At 42.1% G+C, this 24,654-nt stretch overlaps 1 protein-coding gene across 1 annotated transcript in view; it reads left to right on the forward strand.

Moving 5' to 3' along the window:
• Positions 1-24,019, forward strand: part of CERS3 (ceramide synthase 3) — a 41,146-nt gene extending 17,127 nt beyond the window's left edge. Inside the window, exons 6-12 of the mRNA XM_061371239.1 lie at positions 1,497-1,554; positions 2,416-2,466; positions 3,678-3,770; positions 4,041-4,169; positions 5,843-5,949; positions 7,374-7,530; positions 23,184-24,019. Coding sequence (XP_061227223.1) covers positions 1,497-1,554; positions 2,416-2,466; positions 3,678-3,770; positions 4,041-4,169; positions 5,843-5,949; positions 7,374-7,530; positions 23,184-23,315 — 727 coding nt within the window. The 3' untranslated portion in view covers positions 23,316-24,019. The remainder of the gene's footprint in view (positions 1-1,496; positions 1,555-2,415; positions 2,467-3,677; positions 3,771-4,040; positions 4,170-5,842; positions 5,950-7,373; positions 7,531-23,183) is intronic.
• Positions 24,020-24,654: the final 635 nt, after the last annotated feature.

Here is a 24,654-nt window from a genome sequence, read left to right on the forward strand (position 1 = left end):
GCTTCAAAGTTGGAAAGGAAACCAGTTATTTATTACCAGTGTATCAAGTGGCAATTTTAGAGTTGTTTTCTTGACTTCTTCCATGGGTGTGAGACACATGATCATGTCTGGCCTCCTCCATTCCATGGTCTCATCTTTTGTTTGTTTGTTTTTCTTGTAAAATGCTGGCTCAGTCTTTAAGCATCTCATTCTTCCACCTGGGATATCAGCCTCCAGGTAATGTAGGGCTCAGAGAGGAGGGACTGCTTTTACCAGGCAGGTTCATGTTGCCAATCTCTCATATGGCACTTCATTAATGTTTGCCAAAGACCCCAATTTCTATACATCTCAATCCGTTTCTACAGTGTTCTTGTGGCATTCTCTCTTCCTTTTTAGGCAGCTTAGGTTTTCTGGGAAGCTGGCTGCTGCTCTTCTCCAGGATATCTCTTGTTCTGTAAAACGCTCTCACTGGGTTTGAGGTCTTTGACCACGGCCTTTCTTAGCATGTGAAGTCCCACAGTGATGTCCCGCTGATCTTGAAGAGTGGCTCTGGGAAAGACCAGGCTTATTCCTGACAAGGGGAAGAGTGAAAAGGAAGAAGTTTTCCATCACCTGTAGAGGTGGGATTGGGAATGCTCCAGCTGAGTCTCTGGCCGCACCCAGTCCTGAGGACAATACCTCCCACACAGGCTCCAGGGTCATTACAACACTGATTGTGCCTCCACATCACAGCATCCTGCTCTGACATATATAAGCAACAACACTGCTCACCAAGATACACAAGAACTTTTTTCCCTTTGACTTACCAGATCAGTAGTGAAAACCTGAAGGTTTTCTCTTTCTGCATATCGATTTAAGCCACAGAGCGCTTAAATCAGGCTAAATGCTGGCAAACCTGCTCAAAGATTGAGGTTTATAGTTTATTCAGACCTCTGTTGTAAGACAGACTAAGCCAGTAGCTTTATCATAGGGCTCCCCTGTTTTCAGCAATTGGTGTTAAGAGAGACCAAAAGAAATTAACCCAGCAACTGAAACAAGACATTGTTGGGGTGTTCACAGTGCTGAATCATATTGGAATGTATGTTCCACACGGCTGAAAGCCCTTCCAGAGTCAGGGAACTGCGAGATGTTGTTCTTGGTATGGATATTGTGGAGGGATTGATGGAGCAGGAAAGTTGGTGTTATCAAACATTGATGTTTAGGGAATTTATTACATTTGCTGTGACTGTTCTCTTGATCAGCTTGTGCCTGGCTGGAAAATTACTGCTGTGACCACAGTCAAGAGATCTGTGTTGTGATAGTATAAAATAATTTACTACCTTAGCAATTAGTTAAAGCTTAATAGTTAAATATTAATCATTCAGATACATTTAATACATGTAAACCCTTAATGCAGAATGTGAGGGCACATTTATGTGAAGATTGTCTGTGATATACAATGATTTGCAGTAATTCTGGCTCAGGACTTCTATGCAAAATATAATCATTCTTCATTCTTTTTCATTTTGATTTTGCAGCTGGCGATTTTCATTCTATCTCACATCCTCCATTGCTGGATTTATATTTCTGTATGATGTAAGTTAATCATTTTAAGGATTGGTATTCTTTCAACAAAACAAGAGCTGGTTTCTAGATCTTCTGGAAGGCCACTGAATGACTCACTTGTTTCAGTGGCTCTTTGGGTTCAGCTCTTTGCTGTATGTAATCTAGATGCAATATGCACTAAGGTTTTACTGAATTCTTCAATTATCTTTTGAACTGGTATGATAAAATACTTTATGAGTAATCAGTGTTTTTAAGGCAAGTTTTAAGAAGTCCCACAGATGGTTTTACAACATGCCTTGTTAACACCTACAAATGCATCACATGGCCATGTTTTTCTCAAAGGAGGCCATAAACCTTTCTTGGCAGCACTACTGGGGGTCACAACAATGGGGTATTTATTGAGGTGTTGCTGCTGAGTCAGAAGTTGGGAATAAGAGAGAGAGTGCTGCTTGTAACTATGTGAGCACTGCCTGGGGTGTCATTAATGCTTCTCCCAAGCAGCGGAACGGTTCTCAGTGTGTCTGCATTCATCTGGCTCTTCTCCCTAAACACTATTTATCATCATGGTGTGTGTGGCTGGTAAACACAGCAAAATCTAATCACTGTGGCAACATATCTTGAGTAATTGCAGTAATAAAACACACACCCACTGCTTCGGATGATGAAATGATGAACTGGAATGTTTCAGGTGTCCTGAAAAGAAGCCAAAAGCTGGGACCAATAGAATAAACCTGAGATGCAAGATCCCTTTAGAAATTGGTGGCGAACAGTTATCAAGACTAGAGCTTCTTAGCCTGCTTCACTTGGAGAAATACTAAGTATTGAATATTTTGAGTTAAGACAAGTTATTGTGACTCAGCTGATCAGTCTCTGTCTCATCTGTCTTCCCAGAAACCGTGGTTTTACGACATCTGGCAGACGTGGGTTGGCTACCCATTTCAGGTGAGGTTTTTGGCATGGGCCATTGGCCTTAAGGCATTCCAGGTTATTTCCCCATTGGAAGGGGTAATATGCAGAAGTGCTTCTCCCTCCCAGCAGGCAGCACCTCAAGAGGTGCATCACCAAAACTCTCCTTTGGTACCTCCTGCAGGACTTGTGTGATCTGCCTGTGCTGCAGCACAGCCCTCAAGCCAGACCACTGTTGTTTCCTCCCACCCCAGGTTATCCGTTGTGTTCAGTACATGCTTTCTGTGTTACTTGTTTTGGTGCAGAAACCCCAAAGCTTCCACCAGGCCTGACAATACTTTGAGGCATTGCAGAACAGCGTCATGCAGAGGGTTATGCCAAGCAGCCTAAGTGCTGTGTGCGTGCTGGGCCCTCTTGCTCAGTGATGCTGGTGGAAGGAGTGCTGCAGTGATTTGGTCTGGCCTAACGTGAATCCCTTCTCTGGGAATCTCTGCTCAATGCTCTGCTTGTTCAAAAGGGTCACGAGGCTTTTGTTTCTTCCTAAAAGACTTTGCTAACAGTCCCATTAATAGATGATCCCAAACAAACTGCTTTCTTGCCCACCTGCCAGAGGTCCTTTTGTGCCCCCCACTCTTATTTTTATGAATTTGTGATCCATCACACACTGCCTGCTTATTCCTGTCCTAGGCAGGGGCCAAGAATAAAAAGAATCCTGAGCCCCAGTTTTCCGGCTTCTCCTACTCATGGGACCTGATAACCAAGCCTACTTCCTGCCACCTGGGGAATGTATTGAACAAGGGAACAGCCAAGCTCAGCATCTAGGCCTAAGCAGATGCCTGGGATTTTAGCATAAATAGCTGACACTTTAGTCATGGACTGTGTGAATGTTTAATATGTTAATTGTTCAGCAAAATGCAGGGCTTGGTTTACTTGCAGTTGTTTGTAATTAAATGCAGAAGCACTCTGCGTGTAGTTCTCTTACAAATGCACACACAAAAAGCATGCTGAATTCAGAGAGGGGAAGGAGGAGCTGCAGAAATTGAGAGTTTGGTCTGAGTAAAGGTTAAAATATTTGGCTCCCAGAGCATCCTTCTTAATGAAGCCCAGAACAGGGATTTAGTTTAGTTTAATTTTTTAAGCAAGACTCAGCAGTGGAGCAAAAGAAGTGAGGAAAGGAAAAACAAAATGATTTCACTTGGCATTTGCTTTCTGCTATTCTCAGTTAACTGTGATTTTCTTCCTTACAGACCCTGCTGCCATCCCAGTATTGGTACTACATGGCTGAAATTAGCTTTTACTGGTCTCTCTTATTTACCCTGGGGATTGACAACAGGAGGAAGGCAAGTGGGCATGCTTGTTTGTAGCTAGAACCTCTGTTTCTGTGAAGGGGGGGAAAAGTGTGTGTAAGGAAAAGCACTGTCCTGACACTGGATTTGGTGCAGCCACATGAGGGCAGCATCAGTCTGTCCCTGGCACACCTGCACACATCCAAGCTCTCCTACCAGGGCATCTCTGAGTGTGACACGTCCTGCTTGCCACTTCATCCGCACGCAGACCTTCGGAGGCTGTACTTGCTTGGCTTTACCTTTGTGTTTTTCTCTCCTTCCCAGGATTTTCTGGCTCATGTCGTTCATCACTTGGCAGCCATTGGGTTGATGAGTGGCTCTTGGTGCGCTAATTACGTGCGTCTGGGGACACTGGTGATGTTTGTGCACGATACTGCAGATTTCTGGCTTGAGGTAACTCTGCTCTCCATCTCTATTTTTTTGTCTTGGGTGTTTTTATTGGTGGGTTTCTGGTTGTTGCCCAGACTACATTCAATGACATTTTAATCTTTCTCCCACAAGTTTCATATGATCTCTTTCTATCCCCACAAAGACACAGCTTCACAGCTTCATGAATTGTGAGATAAAAAAGAGCTTCTGGATAATTTAAACTGATACTCTGTTCAAGAATCCCTTGTGAGAAAAGAGCACAAGAGAAGTTCTGCAGTACAGAACAGGGATTGGAAATACAGTTGCCTCCCTGGATTATTCTTGCTTCACTGTTAAAATTAGTCTAAGTTGGCTAGCCTGGGAACAGCTTGTCATGGTACCAATTCTCAAGCAAATCTAGCAGCCAAAATTTTGGCTACTTCTCCAAATTGGTTTAATTTTGTCAACATTCACACCCTTCTTTTGACCCGAGAGGTACATCTACATTAGACTTCTGGCTGGAGAGACTTAAGCTGTCCCTGAACAAGGTATCGCAGAAGAAATGTTTCTTCCCCTGGACTGAAGGGGAAACTAAATATCAATGGTTAGAAATGTTGAAGACTCAGAAGTGTCTTATTCTGCACACAGCACTGTGGTCATAGAGAGTTGCTGCTGGCTTTCTTAAAAGACAAATGCTCGCTGTTTACTTTAACAGTTATCATGACTTCATAACACCAAGGCTGAGAGCATAGCTTCATCACTTCTGGTGGCAATGCCAGTGTAAACAGTCCTTGTAGGCTGTTTTCGATCACTGTGCAGTTCTGCTGCTGATAGTCTGTCTGTTTTATTGGAACAACTAATTGTGGGGTCACGCAGTTGGGATTGGTCCTGATCAGATGTGTTCATACAGGGTTTTTTGCTTGGTTACTTTTACTCCTGCACTGCTTTGTGTTCCAGTTAACAGTGTGACCTTACAAACAGTTGAGCTGACAACTGGTAGGACAGCACTCAGCTGAAAGCTGAAGTTGGGTACCAGAATAACTTAATTCAGCCCTGCCACTCAAGTAAAAAAACTCCATCAAACTGTTGTTTGAAACCTTAGCTTGGCACCTGGATCTGTGTTCACACTTGAGAGCATCTGTTTTGTTCAGCAGTGCCCAGGATGGTTCCTAAATGAAGCATGAAGAGCTCTGCACAGTTCAGCTGGGGCATAAGCAGCAATTATAATCCTTGTTAGGGGTTAGAGACCAACAGGAGGATCTGCAGTTCACAGTAAGGAGAAAACAGAAGCTGAATTAGGCACAGAGAAGGGTCAGTAACATGCATGCACCAGAATGCCTGTGTGCAAGGGGTCACTGCCGCTCCTCAGCCTGCAGATGTGGCCAGCAGCTTCTCTTTGATTCAGCCTGTTTTGAATCTGGTACAAGAATGAGAGATCACCTCTGTTTTCATGACACTTCTATATTCTGATCCAAGAGCGATTCTTCAGGCCTTTGATACAAAGTCCTCTCCTTTAAGATGAAAGGAGAAATATAAACAAAGAATCTGTTTTGATACTGCTTTATTAGGTATCAGTAAAGTGATTGCCTTACATGTCAAACAGGGAGGACATCTTCCTCCTGCTTAGGTGGAAGATGAGTGTTTATTTATGAAAATGCAGAAAGGAACTTATTTCAGAGAATATTTGTAATGCATTTGATGGTTTCTATTCAATGCAGGCAGCCAAAATGTTTAATTACGCTCACTGGGAGAAAACCTGCAATATGCTCTTTATCATCTTTTCTGTCGTATTCTTCATCACAAGAATCATCCTGTTTCCCTTCTGGTAAGCAGTATTTGATGTAATCACAGGCTTTTATTTCATTCCCATTCCCATTGAGAGGTTAGTATTGGTTGTGATGGGAAAAGAAAAGGAATGGATTGTACTTTAGAGAGCAGGAGCAGAACTTCTATTATTGTTGGCTACTAATGGCCAGCCAGAAGAACTGACAAAACTGATTTTAAAAATCTAAGCTCAGTAAAAATAGTTTCTTAAAAGAGCTTCTTGAAAACAGCTAACCTAAATAGAGGCTCTTATGTATTATTCAAGTTATTTTTGTGAGTTGTAGTTAAGTGCTCTGAGCGCCTGCATTTTCAAGAGGATTGAGCTACTTAACTAGGAGAAATAATTTCCCCCTTTCATTCTATCCCTCCTGCTGTAAGTGCAGAGGCAGAGCCCAGTGTAATTCCTGTATAATTGTAGTTAATTTTTTGTAGAGCCTTCGTTTTGCTACCTGGTTTTGGGTAGAGCCACTCTCTCAAGCGAGGAGCATTCAGAAAAGTTAAGGTGAACCAATTAATTTATGAAGTCAACACAAGTAAATCATAGCTTGCTAAACCCTTGCATGACTTTGGAGTACTGTGATTTAGTCTGCTTTGGAGTATCCACATGGGTGCTTAGAGTGCTTAATGCTTAACATGTTTAGCTTTTAAAAGCTATTTAATGTGTTTCACATTCATGGTTTCCTTGACTTGCTCTAGTTCGCATTCATGCTTCTCCCCCAATGTGGACAAACCCTCAGAGACTCAAGCTGGTTAAATTAATAGTTCTGAATACTGATCAACAGAAGGTTTTAATTTCCTGTAGTATTTTCTTTCAGAAATGCTGATGCCTTTTGCTTTATTGTTATTTTTTTATTAACTATACAAGTGATCTCCAATCATTTTGCTTCACTGAGTTTCTTGTTCTTGAGTTCTTGAGCTTGGAAGCAAATCATTACGAGATTAAAGGCACTCAAAAAGCCCCAAAGAATATAGAAGTAGTGAAGTCTGAAGATGAACAAAACATATGTTAATTAACAAAAAGCCCTGTTGTAAAGCCTGTAGGATTTTCTCTGGAGTGTGGATTTCAGATTAGAAAGACTTTGTATTAAAAATAAGGCATAGGAAAGCTCTCAGTTGCATAGTATCTAGACCACACAGAGATCAAGAGCTGGAAAAATAGGATTGTTTTCTAACCTTGTTTAGAATACTTTTGTGCAAGACTCCAATTTCTCACCTTCTGAAGTCTGTGTTTCAAAAGAGATGCATAATCTAGTTCAATAGAGATGCATAATCTAGTTAAGACAGAGCTTGTTAATGAATGTCATCTCTGCAGAGCTTTTTCATATTTGTGGAAATAATTAATCAGTTTGGAATGTGAAATTATAAATAGCTGTAAACAGCACAGAGATGAAATCTTGCACCCTAATGCTGACCTTTATTTCTCAGGATTCTTCGTGCCACGTTGTATCAGCCCACGTTCTACTCCACAACTCCTGTCATAGCATATTTTCTGTTCAATGGGCAGCTGTTGATCCTACAAGGCTTGCATTTATACTGGGGTTACTTAATTCTCAAGATTTTGAAAAGGTTCATTTTCTTAAAGGTAAGCAGTTTACTCCTGCAGAAAAAACATGTGAAGTATCAAAGGTGCCAATACCTCCAAGACATTTACTTGGAATTTCTTACTGTTTTCCTGAGCTTTCATGCCATCATTTTTGACAGGGATCTTCAAGGTATAGAGCTGTTCAAATGTACTTTCTACCTACACCTAAAGTTGTGGATCAGAATATCAAAGCTTCTGCTAAAACTGTTTTTTGCCTGTATCTGATGTTTTGCTCTGATTGTAAATGAGAAATGATCGCTCCCAAAAACTGAAGCCCTGAGATGGTGCAGAACTCTTTAGAAGTTCTTGTGTTCTGAGTGAAAGCAATCTTTTGTCACTGGACTTTGTAGGAACATACCAAAAGAGGAGAGGCTTAAGCATTGACGGCTATGTTTTGCTAGTAAAGGGGAAACCTAAGTTGTGCTATTGAAAAATGGCATTTCTTTTGAGGCTCAAGATGCAAAGCCTTAATTGAGCCAACTCTGTCCTTTTATCTGAGGCAGTTAATGCTGTGAAGCATCTTAAGGAAATAGAAATGTTCCTTCTGACACACATTTAATTGTTGTTTGACTGGTAACAGAAACCATCCTGTAATTACTGGATTTCTTCAAATCTGATGGAAACAGACAGCTGGATATCATAGGGAGCCCCAATGTCTTGCCTAGAAGAAAACTGCAGTTACAAACTCTACCCCTGTTAGACAGCAAACAGCTGTACATAAGGGACAAATCTGCAGAAGAAATGGATTGTGTTGTTCTGCTCCTATAACATGCTTCTGTGTTCCCTTAGCTACTGGGAAGCTTGTATTTCTTGTGTGTTACTTACCTCTGTTAGATTAATTACACAGTTATTTCTGGCCTGCTTTATTAAGTGTTAAAATGTTTTACTTCTCATTTTCTTCTTTCTGGCCTTGTCTCTGTGCTGTTCTCACACAACTCTCCTGATGAAATCAAGAGGGACATCCCACTGCCTTGAAGCAGAGGAAGAGAAAGGCTTTCCCATAACTCTCCATTCACTTAGTTGAGGTTATGAGAGTACAGTGCAAGGTCTTCAGATGCAGTGGGGAAGAGGATGTTACTTGACCAACTATATAAGGCCATTCTGCCCTGCCTGCTTAGATGCCTTTGTAAGGGGCAGAAATGTTTTATTTTGAGATAACAACTTTTTTGTGTTAGTCATTGCTAAAAAATGGGCAAGCACCGAGCCTGCATCCCTACCATGGATTTTTGATTCCTTATAGAGCTCTGGGAGAAGACTGTTTCCAAATAACATTTTACAGTGGTAGCAGCAGCAGCCCTAGCCCTTTTCAGTCCCTATGACTTCAGCTGGCTTGCATGTGCAGCCTGTTTTCCATAGCGGTGGCAAACTTGGCTGTGAAAGCAGCCAGTGCCTCCAAAGCTGTAAAGGCAACGTTGCAAAGAATGGTGTTTGCAAGGCGGCGTTTTTATACCAACATATTTGTTATAGACAGACTCCACACAAAGAGCGTTGCTATTTCAGTGAAATACCAGTAAACCATCATCCTTGTACTAGAAGGGGTTTGTTTCTCTGCCCAAGACTTTTAAAGTTTTCATTCAGAAAACGGGCAATTTTGGACATTTTTCTTGAAGCAGCAGTTAGCTACTTCAGATGGAAAAATGAAGTCATGATGTAACTGGGAACAGGGATTGATGTTGTTGTTGAGCTGAAGGAAGCTCTGAGCATAGCAAGGGTGTAAGGAATGTTTTTAGTGCCCTCTGTGCCTTGAGCCACTCTGGGTTGATGGGGTCACAACTGAAAACTACTGTAGTGCAGTAGTAAACAGCTCCTAACATCCATCCAGCAGCAGGTGTCTCCCATGATTGTATCCTTCTGGACCATGTCATTGCACTGTTTGAAAGTCAGTGGCCTCGAATGTATTTATTCTCAGCAGGAAATGCTGTTGTCCCCTGTCAAAAGGCAGGTTAAAGGGCTTGTCTGGGTCAGAAATGAAAGGTGGGAATCTGTAGGGAATGTAAACAGGAGGGCCTAAGTCTTCAGGATGTCACGCACCCCCTAGGTCCTCTTTGGTGTTATTTGAAGGGTCACACAGAGCTATGTCACCTCTTACTTAGAGCTGTGGGTCTAGATTCAATACTCTGATCTCTAGGCTGTGGCAGAGGCTTTATTAAAGGCAGGAGTTAATACAGAAATGCCATCAAGTACTGCAGCCTCCTGAGTTAGTAGCTTCTTCCATGCTTTATTCTTCCCTCTTGGGAAAAGATGGCTTTTGCCTGAGATTGGCTGGTCAGCAGCTCTTTATCTCAGATGTCACCTCCCCTCTGCACTAATAAAGGGGACAGTTATCATTCCTCAGGGGTCACTGCTCGGCTGGCTGACTTGCTTCAGCAAAAAAGAACTTGGACTAAAACTCTTGCTATTTCCCTCCTCCCAAATGCTGCAGCCAGAGATGAATAAAACTGAGGAAGAAAGAAAGGAAGGAGGAGAGATGATCTTGTTCTGTTCCTCTATGCCCTATTTTCTCAGGCATGGGAGTCTGGCACCAGAGCTGGTAGCACAGAGCATCACTGGTCTCCAGGCTCATGGGATCTGTGCCACCTTTCCCTGGGCCCAATCCTCCAGAAATGCCCCAGTGAGGGGGCATTCTGCATGAACAAGCAAAGTTGTACTCAGCTACTTTGCATTAAAAAGCTTCTTATTTTGTCTGGGGATAGGAGAGGACAGGAGTATTGGACTACAAGGATGCTGGAGGGGGACTCTTCATCAGGTACTGTAGTGATAGGACAAGGGGTAATGGGTTTGAAGTGAAAGAGGGGAAGTTCAAGTTAGATATAAGGCAGAAGTTCTTTACTGTGAGGGTGGTGAGGCACTGGAATGGGTTGCCAAAGAAGTGGTAAATGCCACTTCCCTGGCATGTTTCAAGGCCAGGTTGGACAGAGCCTTGGGCGACATCTACTGTGAGGGGTTGGAACTGGGTTATCTTAAGGTCCAACCCAGACCAGTCTGTGATTCTATGGTCCTATTACATTTTTCAAATCAAAGATTTATTCTTACTTGTGGAAAATATAAAAATACCTCCAAAGGAACCCCAGTGTCCTTTTCCATATGACATCTTGTGACCCTGTATGCGAGCAAGGCTGTTGCTCATATATATGAACTCTCAAGTATATGAGAAAAGGCCTAAAGGTCAGACCTGTAGCCGTGTATCTTAGATAAGCCCTGCTGTGAGAGGAAGGACGTTCTTCAGTGCAATTTCTATTCAGGTTAGGTCAGGCAATCGCAATGCTCGCTGCTGCTGCCATCTTGATGTCCAAGGCCTTTTGTTGCTAGGAGACTCCGTGTGTTTTCTGTAATATTGTTCAATTACATGGTTAAATTACCCACTTGTATCGAGTTTCAAGCACCACTGAAACATGTCTAGTCATCATGTCTGCACATATGAGAATATTTTAGGAAAATTGAAAAAACATACAGAGAAGTATGTACATGTGCACTGATTTAAAAATCTCTCGCCAGGAAAATCCCATAGAGATTAAACATTTTATTTCCAAGGTCAGAAAAAGGGAGAAAGTGACAGCAGCTTAGAGCCACATTGTTATGGCAAATTAAGATGTAAAATAGATGTTAAAGCCATTACACACTGAGTTAAAGTTTTGAGACTATGGTTCTTTAAATCTTGAATAATAAGTGTAAGTTGTAGGAAATGGGCATGATGTCCACATGACTCAGGTACTTCAGGGCTGAGGCAGAGTCCAGCAGTGGCAGAAGGTAATGGCAGGTTTTTAATGGACTGTAATGTGACCAGGAATATGTTTTGTTTCTCTTTTAATTGTTTTGTCACTACCAGACTGTCCTCAAGTAAGCTTCTCACTAATGGTCACTATTAGTTAGGAGTCACCAGCTGCAGTTTCATTTGATTCACCATGGTTCTTTCCCCTTCCTGAAGCACAGAAGACTGAAGTGTTGTAGAGCAGGCTTTTGGACTTGTCACTCTAAAAAAATAAGCTGGTGGCACCTATGTATCTACAATATTCTTTAGGTATTCTGCGCTCAGTGAGCAAGCTTTTAAAGAGTTTGGTTGGGCATACCCTTATCCGTGGTTTGTTCACTCCTTACTTGGTTCAAATTCCCAAGGGAACAGAGACAAAGAATGATGGATGACAGAGTAGGGGTAGCTGAAAATGAAAAGACTATTTTGGGGTTGAAATGAGAGCTGTGCAATACTTACGGTACTTCTGCTGTTCCCAGCCATCGTTATTCTACTTCAGCGTGTTGTTCTGTCTGAGGATTGCTCAAACTGAGACATCTCTGCCAGTTCCAGTTGACTTTCTTTCCTTCATTCTTTCTTACATACTGATACTGGGATGCCAGTAGAGTTGTTGCCATGGAAAGTGGTTAGTCACATAAAGACTCCTTGAATCAGTTGCTCCCTTTTCTATACTGAAAGAAGATTTACTACTAAAACTCCATCCCTAAATGTGTGCCCATTACTAGAATGCTTGATGTGTTGTAATAGCAATGTGTAGGCAAGGCCAGAAAGTCCTTTGGAGTATAGGCATCACATGCTCTTATAAAACATGCCCTCACTACTTACACTGCGGAATAATGATTCTCTACACCTGCAGAAGTGCTGGCCTATGTTACTTTCTGTCTTTCTTGCTGTGAATTTCTCTCTTTAGAGAATTCCTATAACCCTTTGTGTCGGTTTTTAAGTGAAGTTATACAGTTCCCAAAGGCCAAACTACCTGCTCCTGACAGATGCCTTTGGCTGAGGTTAATCTGAGGCTCTTCAGAATCCCCTCAGCTTCTGCAGAACTCTCCTTGCCTGGGATCCTCCTATTATTTATCTTCTTAAGTTTTGGCATGTGATCTGTTTGCATCAGGCAGAGCTTTTATTGTTAATAGTTCATTTGAATCTCTTATTTTCTAAGCACATGTTTCCTGGGAGTGCGGAATCTCAGTGCTGAACTTGGGTGAGAATTTTCTTGTTCACAAAACACAGACCCACAGCAATGGGGTTTTTTGGTTTACAGGTCCTTAAACATTTCCCCATGGAAGTACAGATTTAAGACAATTTAAGCTCTTAGCACTTGCCTTCCTTTCCTTGGTTACATTTAGAATAAGATCTATATGCTTTAGAATTAGACCATGGATCCAAAGTGGTTAAAATCTACTGGTTTACCTTTATTAGAGAGTCACTCTTCAGCTTCCATTCACTTAGGATGTGAACACTCTACTGTCCTGGCAGCTAAGGCAGCACCAACTTTCTCATTGAACTGTGCCATAACTTGAGACAGAAAGCTTGTTTTTAAGACTACAGAGAGGAAACAAGCTCAATGCATCATGGAAGTAGAATGGCCTCTAAAGACTTTACACTTTCAATCTCTTTTGAAAGAGAACTGGATCCAGTGTTGATGTGCTTGAGCTGTGTGCTGTTTGCAGTGCACTACACACGCCATAGGTGAGCTGAGCCTGATTGCTCCCAGCTAATAAACTCTGACTTTGAACTTGAGCTGCAAAGAGTCATCATCTGACCCTGATCATGCACAAGTGCTGCGCTTCCAGATACCCTGCGATTACTGGGATGTGACAATGAAGCATGAAATGAAATGTATATTCAGTTTTGGCATACACAGCAGTTTGCTGGACTCCTAAGAAGTCACACTTTCAGAGCATGATTTTTTTCCCTTCTTTCTGAAGCAGTAAAGGAACCTATTTTCAGGACATCTGTCATTAGAAAAGGAAAATTAATGAGAATTAACACATTCAGTGAGAAGTCTAATTTCAGAAAAATAGCAGTTAAACAGGGGTTAAACAGAGGACAGGGCTTAGTTTCCTAAATGAGAAGCATGTAAGTGTTGTTTTCTTTTATGTACATGTTTTGTTAAGCCTGTACCGTGCCAATGACTATCCGGGTGCTGATAAAACAGACCAAGAGGTGTGCTTGCCTTAATACCATGTAGCCATTTTAAGAGCAGTAATATATTTTAGAGGATAACGATCATGTAGTGACTCACAGTTTCATGACTCTGTGGGACTGAAAAGCTGAGGGGAAGCTTTCCCTGGAGATTTTGAGTTTACTTTCTAGACTGGAAAGGGCCATTACACACTGATGTCCTGCTACAGAGTTTGAGTTATCTGAAGGTTTAGCACAAACGCAGTGCAGATTGAACTGGGGAATAGGCAACCTCTAAGAACCTATTTTAAAGGAAACTGGGTTATGGAGACATTGAATTTGTTGGTTCTCAACAGATAAATATATATATATATAGTTGGTTTTCTCATGAGTCTAGCTGATTAGGAGGACAAAATAGGATGAATGAACATGTTCCCCTCTCGGAGATGAAAACCAGTCTGTCCGGGAACCTTCCCAGTTGATTAGAGTTATTGCCTTTGGGACATGAGCTTTTTAATAGCCTGGAGATGGGAGCTCGCCAGCCAGGTCAGCAGCGTGGAGGCTCATGCCCTTGTAAAGGGAAATTACTTCCTGTTATGACTTTCTTTCATCTGTGTATTTCCCATTCTGCTGCAGCAGTCTAGTTAAGCCCAAAGCCTGGCTACATGTCTCACTTCAGGCTGCCAAATTCATCGGAGGGAGGAGGGGTGAGAGGCAGGCAGAAGGAATCATAAAAGTGTAAGAGGTTGGCTGGCTGGTATTTACAGTGATAGGCAAAGAGGAGAAAAGCTGTTGTGAGCACGCTGGGGAGCTCTAGAGCCCTACCCGCACTGGGGATGTGAAGTCAAGGCTGACCTCAGTAATGTATATTATCTAAGCTTGCAGCCCACCAGAGTCTGTGAAAGAGGGAACACCACTTAGAATCATAGAATCATAGAATAGTTAGGGTTGGAAAGGACCTCAAGATCATCATGCTCCAACCCCCCTGCCATGGGCAGGGACACCTCGCTCCACTTCTCTGCTGCACAAGTGTTAGGTGCCGATCCAGGAGCACTATCTGGTCTCCTTTGCCTTAACCAGTTCATTTTCCTGGCACTGAGAGTTAAAAGGTGGATTGCTATTTGAATCTTAACTTTTAATCCAGAGCGTGAATAGGGTCAGCAGCTGAGCAATGTATGTTAGACTATATTCTAAAGTACACTTCCCAGGTTTCAGAACAGCAGCAGTGATCTGTGCTGAATACTGATTTTGATTTTATTTTTTATAACGAATCTCTAGTTAGAATATCCATAATTCCACAGCAGCTTTCACTTGAGTGTTATATAGCAGTTATGTAAACCTTAGAAAACTTAAGGACTGTTGTAACCATTATGGAGGAATGAACTGAGGAGAAACTGAAAGGAATAATATCTGAGCATTTGATTGGAATAGATGGGCGTGTGAAGGTACAGTGGGGTGGGAGCATTAAAGTATAGAATCACAGAATGGTCTTGGTTGAAAGGGACCTCAGAGCTCATCCAGTTCCAAGCCACTGCCATGAGCAGGGACACCTTCCACTAGAGCAGGTTGCTCAAAGTAGCCTTCCATTGCCCTATTAAGCACACACAGGCTTTGCAAGAGCAGACTTAGTCCTCTGGCCGTAGTCCAGCAAATGGGGTGTGTGGATGCTCCCTTTGCCTCTCATGTCAGCTGTGTCATAAATGAGGCTGTGCAGGTCTCTTCTATGCTGCAATGAAGGTCTACTGCTTCAAGTTGCTGAGTTTGACTTCAAGTAGGCGCTGCAGATGACCACTGCCTCCAAGAACAGACAATCAGAACTGTATGTAATTCTGAAAGCAAATCACAGGCAAATTCTTGCCCTGGCCAGGTCAGCAGAAGCCTGCAGTGCTGATCCAGGGCCAGGTTCTCAGCTGGTATAAATGAGCATGGCTCCACTTGAAGTCAGTGGGATTGTGTTAGTTTTCACCAGCAATGGATCTACCCAAACAAGAACCCCCACCCCTCTCTCTGCATGTATGTCTGGCACAAGGCAGCTTCACTTTCAGTAAATCCCTGACCTAAATGACCTTTCTTTACTGTGAAAGTTCCTGATTCAGATAAAAGACAAACATTGGTAAAGGTTTTGCTTTAAAATCAATTGCTTTACAGAAGAGCATTTGCTGACAGTTCTTCTGGCTTCCCTTGTTAACTGCTCATATCTTTTCATTTTCTAGCAGGATATTTATGCAATGTTCCATTTGTTGCTAGTTTTATATGTATGCACCTATATAAAAACTATATATGCATAATAGTGTGCATATGTATTTATTCAGTTGCCAAAAATCAATCCACAGAGCAAATCCTAGGCCTTCCACATAACTTTTGATGCCTTCATTTACTAGTTTTAATATATGCTGCAGAGGTTTGAGTTGTGACTTTGTTATGAGGTGAGTAATTCTCATACTTTGAGGTGTTCACACAGCACTGCAGTCTGCTGAATCCATTTTAAAACCCAAAAGCGTGAAATAAATCTAGTTAGTGATAGATTAATAGCAACTGGGAAAGGAAATTGCCCTATCCTGGATTTAAAGCAAATCAGCCTAATCAAGCAGTGATGGTGTGGGGCATGTGAGGATAGCATTTGTCTTGTGTAACTTAAGCTGTGCTTAGCTCAAGTTCAGGGATCCCTCTGCAATCAGTGGAGGAACAGCAGCGTGTCCAGAATGTGTCCCATTCACTGTGTCCAGTGTTGTTATCCCAGCAGTGGTGGGGCAGGTCACCCTCTGGGGACACCAGTTTCTCATTCTGTTGGTTATTGAGCCAGCCTAGGTACAGTATCTGAGTAGATACCTGAATTCAGTGAAGTAAAACCTTCAGTGTCAAGCACACAGGTCTCAGGGACTTCTAATACTATTTAAGAAACTTTGTTCTTTAGGTACTACTTGAAATACTGTATATCTAGCCTCAACAAAAGGGTGTTTAGAAGTACTTTATTGAAAAGGGTTTAGGTATTGTGCTATGAATGTCAATTGAAAAGATGTTACTTGTAAGGTATGTGACTTGACAATTCGGTTAATGTTTAGGTGCAGAGATAACTTCAAAATACATCACAAAAGGATCAGAATGCCTCCTAACAGTGAAAATAGAGAAAAGAGCACCCTAGCATTAGACACGTTAGAGAGGAGTGCCAGCCATCTACATGGGTGTATACTTTGTGCTTTCAGGTTAGTTTAATAGTGCTAGAAGGCTTCTGTAGGAATATTCTGTAGCAGCTGTGCTGTTTCAAAGCATTAATCTCTGGTACAGCATCCTACCTCACCAGTGTGAGTGCAAGTGTCTGATCAGCTGTTTTGTAGCCAAAACAGCATATATAAGGAATAAAGGGCATGTTCTGATAAAGGCTCATACCACTGCACTCCTTGGCTTAATGCAAGTTCTGTCCTAGGGTAAAAAGAAGTTCACTATAGAGAACAGCATCAAATGCCTATTATATTGTTCTTTGTTTCTTTGCCAGCCGTGGATTTAAAATTGGAATAATTCAAGAAGCAGTGGGACATTCTGACTCACTCAATACCTCCTGGGCTTTTGACATTACCGTAAAGCCACAGACACTTGAGTGCAAGGTTTGCTGAGTGGATTTCAATAACACAGCAAGCAGACTTTATTGAAACCACCGAGCACCTGATTAACTGTAAACAAGGATTTATTTCTTCTGAACTTGAGGGTATTCCAGCTCTGGTTGCAGGTGTGGCATGCTGAGTGACAACACAAGTGAGCGCTATCTGAGGTTAAATTCATTCTTCAGTCAAAACCAGGGACGTGTTCTGATAGCAACATCTAGTTTAGGAGACTGTTCTCAATATATGTGGAATTAATGTAACTTTTAATTTGTTTTTCATGTGTCATCTTCGAGTTCCCTCTGAAAACTCCCAGTTGAAAGCTTAGGAATTGGGTATTACATAGAAGAGAGAGATTATAGAAGAGTTTTGGCCACAAGATGTCCAATACAATTAATCTAGAAAGTCTGCATCTTCATTTTAAAACTGCAGAAAGCAGAGTCCAACAGTGCATCTTCCATGGAAGATCAACATTATTTATGGTGCCCAGCATGTATGAGCTGAAAAGGGATATATATTTTCCAATAAAATCTTCCAGGCTGGAAATACAGAATAGTTTGCTTGAATCCAAATGTATATTTCTTAGTCTCCACAGGAAAGTAAAGACATATTAAGTTATATGTCAGCTGAGTTGAATTATTGATGTTGAATTAAACATGTTGAACTCAGAGATTCATCAACTTTATAGTAGTATTTGTTCGAAAAGTACCCCCTTCTATCTATTTGGATTGACTTTTTATTATCTCTCTTGTTTATTATCTCTTTTATTTGAGTCAGTGGTTGCTGACCTGACTAATAGCTTTCATCTTTGTACTGCAAGCTGTTTCCATATGTGCAGGTGCTGTGGAATTTATTGTCTGTACATTGAAAAATCAAGATCTAGGCAATATGTTTGTAGATATTTAAATGAAAATATTCTTAAGGTAGAATTAAGGTGTGAGATTTAGGCTATTTTTATTTTAATGTGATACATTTAGGAGTCAGGAAATTCTAACTAAAAGATAAGAATTAATATTTGAAAATCCCCACATCAAAATTTCACCAAATCAGGAAACACAGAATTAAAAATCCACAGTCAGCTATGAATTTCCTTTACATCCCTGTACCTGGTAGAAGACATCCAGTGGGCTGTGTGGGTGTAAATTATGCTTAACCTAAAAGATTCATTGGTGTTAGTCTTGCCCAGGCAGGGGCAAGACCAAAATCTCTTTATGCTGCTGAGTTGGTACCATACTACTGCCTTCATAGCACCAACCAACAATAGTGTGTGCTGCTCAAAAAGTGCGTGTCTCTGTCAGGGAGATGCTGCATTGAAAGCTGGGTCATGAAATAAATGTAGCAACTGAGCCCTTCACTGCAGAACCATCTTTGCTCAGTATCTCTCAGCCACTTTCCCTATCTTGCATTTTGAGACCTTGACTTGACAATCTGCTCGGAGCCACATTGACCCCATGATGTGTTTGCTAGCAAGTCCTTTCCCCTCCGGAGAAAGCAGGAGGCATGTTGCTAAGGCTTCCCACTGTTTATAGGATCAATCCATGTTGCTACAATAGATCTTTGCCTCTTTTTTTATACCACTTGGCACTGGCTTTCCCTCTGCTTTTACACTTTCCACTTTAGTTGCTGCGGAGCAGATAGGAAGCCATGGCTGCCTTGTGACACGGACAAAGATGGCATGTGCCCAGTAAAGGGAATTAGGAGAGAAGGTGGGGTCTGCCCAAGCCCACTTCTCCACCAGTGAGCTTCAGATGGCATCACCAACACACTGGAACAGGAAACCCACACTTCCATCCATCTTCCAGCCCAGCCCTTGTCCTTCTCCCAGTGCTCATATCAGCTGTAACAAGACAAGCACGGCACTAAGAGTGTGTCAAAAGGGAAGTGATTTCTGAGTGCTGTATTGAGACGGGCTTGCACAATTAGGGGTAAATTCTATTAGTTTAGATGGACAGTTGACCAATGTTCTTCTGATTACAAGAGGCTGGGAAGTGGCCTGTGAGGTTTGCTCATCTTTTAAATTCAGTAAGTCCTTTTTCCTTGGTGAAGGCTTTTGGAAGGTCCTTTACTGTTCACATAGTAAGATGTGGTGGTAATGATTTGAATGATACAAGTTTCAACAGCAGTGAAATACAAGAAGCCAAAACTACCTTAACAAATACGGTTCATTTAACTAAATGAGGCAGACTGAGCAGCAGGTGGAAGGGTTAAACAAAAGGAAAAAAGATTATAGGAGTTTGCGGCTTTGGCTTCACTACAAATGGCTCTCTTGCAGACTTTATAGCATTAGTGTTGCTTCTCATAAACCTTGAAACCATTCATCCATTTAGAAAGATTAAATTGGTTAGTCATCCAGAACATAAAATATACACATCCATTTTGTCTGTTACCCTAAACCATCTGAAGTATAATAAATGCAGCTGATGCCATTAAACTAAAGCATTGAGTATTAATGATGGCCTCAGTTGTGGTATTTACAGTTTGCCAGCTCTTGTGTTTCTGATAGTATATTCATCTGTTGTTGCTCAGGGACGGTAAGAGCAGAGTCTTTGGGTTGGAAAACACAACTATAATATACGATGTGAGGGGCTCAGAGAAAACATCTTGGTATTAAAGCGGGGAAAATCCTAGAAATGTTACATTTTCTGTTATTCTTAGAAGGTCAAAGTTAAGAGGCACAAACTTCACTTACGGTATCTTGGTATATCTGTAATGGTCTGTTACAGTCTGCAAAGACACGTTTGTTTGGTTCTCTAGTTACAGATGAAGGTACTGCTATTTAAAGTTCTGTTCTGCCACTGAAACAAGCTAGACAAAACCGGCCAGACTCTTCTAAAGCAAGAGTCTGTAGAGGCACTTGGTCAGGAAGCAGGTTAATGTTTAAAAGTATAATAGACGTCTAGATTGGATTTAGCCACAATTTTTCTTGGTTAATATCAGGATTTCAGCAGCAATGCTGTTTCCCCAAATGAAGCAAATTTGCAATGGTTGCTTCAGAATACAAAGCAATTTAATTCCTGCTGCTTTGAATTATGGAAGACATTATCTCAAATGCAGGGATTTTGCAGTGTGCTGGCAGAAACATTGACATGTTTTTTAATTACTACATATAGTGACTTTAATCAGAGCATCCAGCTTGACAGCATTAAAACTGGGAAGCAAATCCTGTCTGAGTTTCCAGTTCTATGCTGGAAATGCCAGCTCATTCCTGTAGGGATCAGGAATCAATGCTCCTCCCCTTCCACTCCCCACATTTGCAGCCTCAGCCAGAGGCTGCTCAGGAGGATGGGAGTACTTGCCATGAGCACAGCAGATTCTGCGTCAGACCCTGTGTTAGGTTTAGTTTGCATTTCATTTTCTGAAGTGTTTGTGGTGGTACAAAGAATAACAAACCTCTCCCCACACCCTCACCATTTGTCTTTTACTGCAAATACAAATTGCAAAGCTACCAGGAGTGAGAGAGGTGATCTGAAAGAGGCAGAACCTCATAAATTGTTTGTGTGGGAAAGGCTGTCTTTCTTTTCCTCTAACTGATGGCATGCCAAGTTTATCTTACAGTATTTACAGTAAGATTTGTTTGTTTTGATACCCTTTGTGTGTTGTTAGGGAAAAGGCAGAAGAAAATCTCCAGGAAGTTTTATAGTTTCTGATAAACAGAGTTTAGAGTTTAATTTTCTTTCTACTCCTATACATTTTATTAGAAGCGCAGTGTATAAAGGGATATGAGATGGCAACTGGATGAGTTATTGCTGAGCTGTCATTTCTTTTCTCTATATAAATGTGGTGTTTAAGAAAGACCTCAGACCGGCAGGCTAAGACAGTGGAATTGTTAGTTCATTCCAAGAGCAGATACAGGATGGGCAGGAACAACACCGGTTTCTCCTTCTGCGTCTCATCTCGGACCTTGGCACATCGCTCCAGGAGCAGGAAGAACGTGCAGTCTCTGCCTGTTTAGCTGAGATCCAGACGGATGACAAGGAGAACAAATTCCTCCGTGACGGAGCGATCCCCGGTGTGGCTGTACAGGCAACAGATTGTCTGCACGAGGGCTAACGTCAGAGCCTGCCAGCTCCAGCACGCAGCTCTGGAGGCAACGGACTCTGTTCTGTAGAGAAGCTTTGGGTCTCCCTCAGCAGACAGGCCTGCAGGCCGAGCACCCCTGTGTTACAGAAGGACTCCTCAGGACCTGAATGTTGACATTCTGGCTGTTAAATTTGGGTGTTCCCATTAACAGACCAGATACCTTGGTGCTAATGGGTAAATTGTCAGCGCAGTGTGAGGGCCCAAGGTTGATCCCCAGCTTCAGGGAATCATAGAATAGTTAGGGTTGGAAAGGACCTTAAGATCATCCAGTTCTAACCCCCTTCCCATGGGCAGGGACACCTCACACTAAACCATCTCACCCAAGGCCTCGTCCAACCTGGCCCTGAACACTGCCAGGGATGGAGCATTCACAACCCCCTTGGGAACCCATTCCAGTGCCTCACCACCCTAACAGGAAAGAATTTCCTCCTTATATCCAATCTAAACTTCCCCTGTTTTAAGTTTTAACCCATTACCAAACTGCTGTTTTAAAGTGAGTAAACTCATAAGATGCTGGAGAGGGAATGACTGTTGCCCATCTTTTCCAGCACAAGAAGTAGAGGGTGTCAGGTGGAATCTGTCAGGCACCTTCCAGGTACCTGGAAGACACAACCAGTGGCAGTTCCTAATCACACAGGAAACTGCTGGTGGAGGTGGGAAAAATTTCTTAGGTGCCTGTTTTGATCTCATTTCTGTTCTCAGTCACCACTTAGGCAGAAGGAAGTGCTCCCTTAATTTACAGTGTCTTTACAGTCTGCAGAGCAGGTCATCAGTTGGCCTGAAAAGTCCTTACAGGGAGTCAAGTAGAGCTTGCTGCACTGAAAGGGAAATAGAGGTGTTTGGCTTTAATGCCAAAGCCTCAGCTGTTTGAACCAAACTTCTGAACACATCGTGGGGTCTTGGGTTATGGTAGGAGTTGGGAAATAAGAGACTAAGAGTATATTTTATGTGCTGTGGCGAACAGCACAGAATTGTCTTAATCTCCCTCCGAACTTTGCTGTGAAATACTGGGTAGACACAATGTCCTTTCTCTGCCTGGTGTAAGTGTTCTTTAGGCACTGCCATGAGTGATTGGGGATGAAGCCTGATTGCCAGATGTTAGAAGCTGTTCCTATAGAGCTAGGAAGGGGTTTTCCTAAGGGCAGACTGTCTTGCTGACCCCCTTTCATCCCTGTTAATGGAGCAGCTGTCCCTTCCCTGGCAATTCCCTTAGCAGGATGATACATTCAAGATGAATGTGATAGCTGTGTAGACATGGCCTCCCCTTTGCAAAGGTCAACGTGATGTATACACCATCAAGCAAAGAGGAATATTTCATGGTCAGTAAGTCTCTTTAGGCAAACTTAATACCAGGAGATGCTGGCACAAGTAGTCACGGTTTAGTTTACACCTGTCAGAAGCAGGCAGCCTCTCAACCCCTCTGTTTGGGCAAATGTATTCATCATATTTAGCCTTTATACAATATTCTTTTCATCCTCCCTGCACTTCACAAGTCTTAACTAACCCCACAGCACCCAGAGGTTACTAGCAAGGCTTTACAAGGGAAGGTGGAAAGGAGCAAGAAGAGGTCAAATGACTGGGCCAAGGTCATGGAAGAAATTGTCTCTAAAGAACATTAGGTTCTACAAGATTAAAGTGGTGTTAACTGGTGTGTCCTTGGACGTCAGCATCTTTGGAGGGAGGGGCTGTTCCTGGGGGGTGTTTTAACATTGTCTGGCGTATTTCAAGCTCCCCTCTCATCTATGCCCTTTAGAGCTTTGGGTTTTTTTTCCTGAGGCAAATGGAAGACAGAGGAGTTTTGTCTTCAGAGGATGGTGGGGAATTTCCAAGAAGGGAGAATGTCTCATATTCTGGAACACCTATGCACCTTTTGATTTTGTAATGACAAATGGGGGCATCTGACTAATGAAACTAATGGATTATTCTTTCAAAGTCATTGCAAAGATCCAGATACCCAGTTCACTTTAAAAGTGAAAGTCTTCCTTGTCTGGCACCCATAGGCCTTTTAAAGGTCTGTAGCAATGGTGATAACAATCCCATGACTTATCTGACAGTAAACACTGCAAGTATAGAATACGCTCACAGTGCTTTCTTCTCCCTAGGACTTGAAAGATGATCGAAGTGATGAAGAGGAGGAAGATTCTGTTACAGATAATGAAGAGGAGCCCATAAAGAATGGCAACAAGAACAGCTGTGGGTCAAGCAAACATCTCCTAAGCAGCAGTCACCACTAGCCCCTTTCTGCCTCACCTCCTGCAGTGATTTCTGCTCTGGTTTTAACTCAACCTACAGGATAGAATTTAAGTCAAAATTCTTATGAGAGACTGTGATTGATTTATTGTTGGCTACTGGACCTGGAAAAAAGCCCAGTCTAGAGGGAAGGGAAAAATTGTGTAGCATGACAAAACGTGTTAATGACCCGCTTTGAGAATCATTGTGAAGTGTTTGGAAAGACGTTTGGACACACTGAGTGACAGTGCTCCACAAGGTCAAAGCTCAAGAGCGTCAGATCATTTAGTGTCCCAATTCTAACACTGTTTTTCAATCTGGTATAAGATCTGTTTCACCAAATGGTTTAATTCACAGATGTTTTGTGGTAGGTAAGTAGTGTGAATTCCATTAGGAACCAAAATTACTCAATGTGGGGAAAATTTGACAGTGGTATACAGTGCATTTTAGTCTTTACTTTTCTATTTAAACCCTCATCAGAATAGCTATTTTTGGGGTTAGATTTCATTTCCTGGAGGCCAGTGGAAGCTAACACAAAGGAAGACAAATTACTTGCCTCTGAAGAGCTGGCTTCACTGCAGAAATATAGTCTTTCTCCAAAATATGCTGTATGATAGATGGCTCAAAAATTGTGTTCTAAGACTTACCTGTCAAGGAAATCACTGTTAAAATAGCAAAACTCAGCCTCAGTTCTCCACTGGGCTCTGGGTTTCATAGAATCATAGAATAGTTAGGGTTGGAAAGGACCTTAAGATCATCAAGTTCCAACCCCCCTGCTATGGGCAGGGACACCTCGCACTAAACCATATCTGTCATTCTGCCCTTGTCTTAGGAGCAAGTCCACTAAGTTCTGTTTTGCGGTTCCTGTGTGTTCAGTGCATGTATCTGGGCTCTGGGGGAGCATAGGACTAACACGGAATGTCATGTTGTCAGTCCTATGAATTCATTTGACACCAGGATCTGTATTTCTATCTCTGCTCTTTCTGAAAGTCAGGAATCACATTGGCTAGAGCCAAACTTGGATGCGTGTGACTTAGGCCACATACCGTTGTTTGTGCTGTAAGAAGTTGTCATGATTGAAGGAACAGTGGATGTTTCATCAGCTTCTCTTTACCAAAAGTGCCTCTGTTCTATGTTTGCACTTTTGTTTTAAGGCTAGTGCAGAGTGCAGCAGCTTTTTTAGTCCTGGGGCTTTCCAAGGAGAGCCTTTGGGTCTTTTAAATAGGGTGGTGCCAGTCTCATTTCCAGATGCATTAGCTCACAAAGTTGTAAGTGATTTGTGTCATGAGTTTTAGAGGTGAGAGGCTCTCTATGTGGCTCTACAGTAGCTGAGATCATCTGGTG

This window comes from Neopsephotus bourkii, unplaced genomic scaffold (genome assembly GCF_033783945.1).
Source record: "Neopsephotus bourkii isolate Nb327-2 ecotype Australia unplaced genomic scaffold, CSIRO-AGI_Nbou_v1 NB_1572, whole genome shotgun sequence".
Taxonomy (NCBI): Eukaryota; Metazoa; Chordata; class Aves; order Psittaciformes; family Psittacidae; genus Neopsephotus; species Neopsephotus bourkii.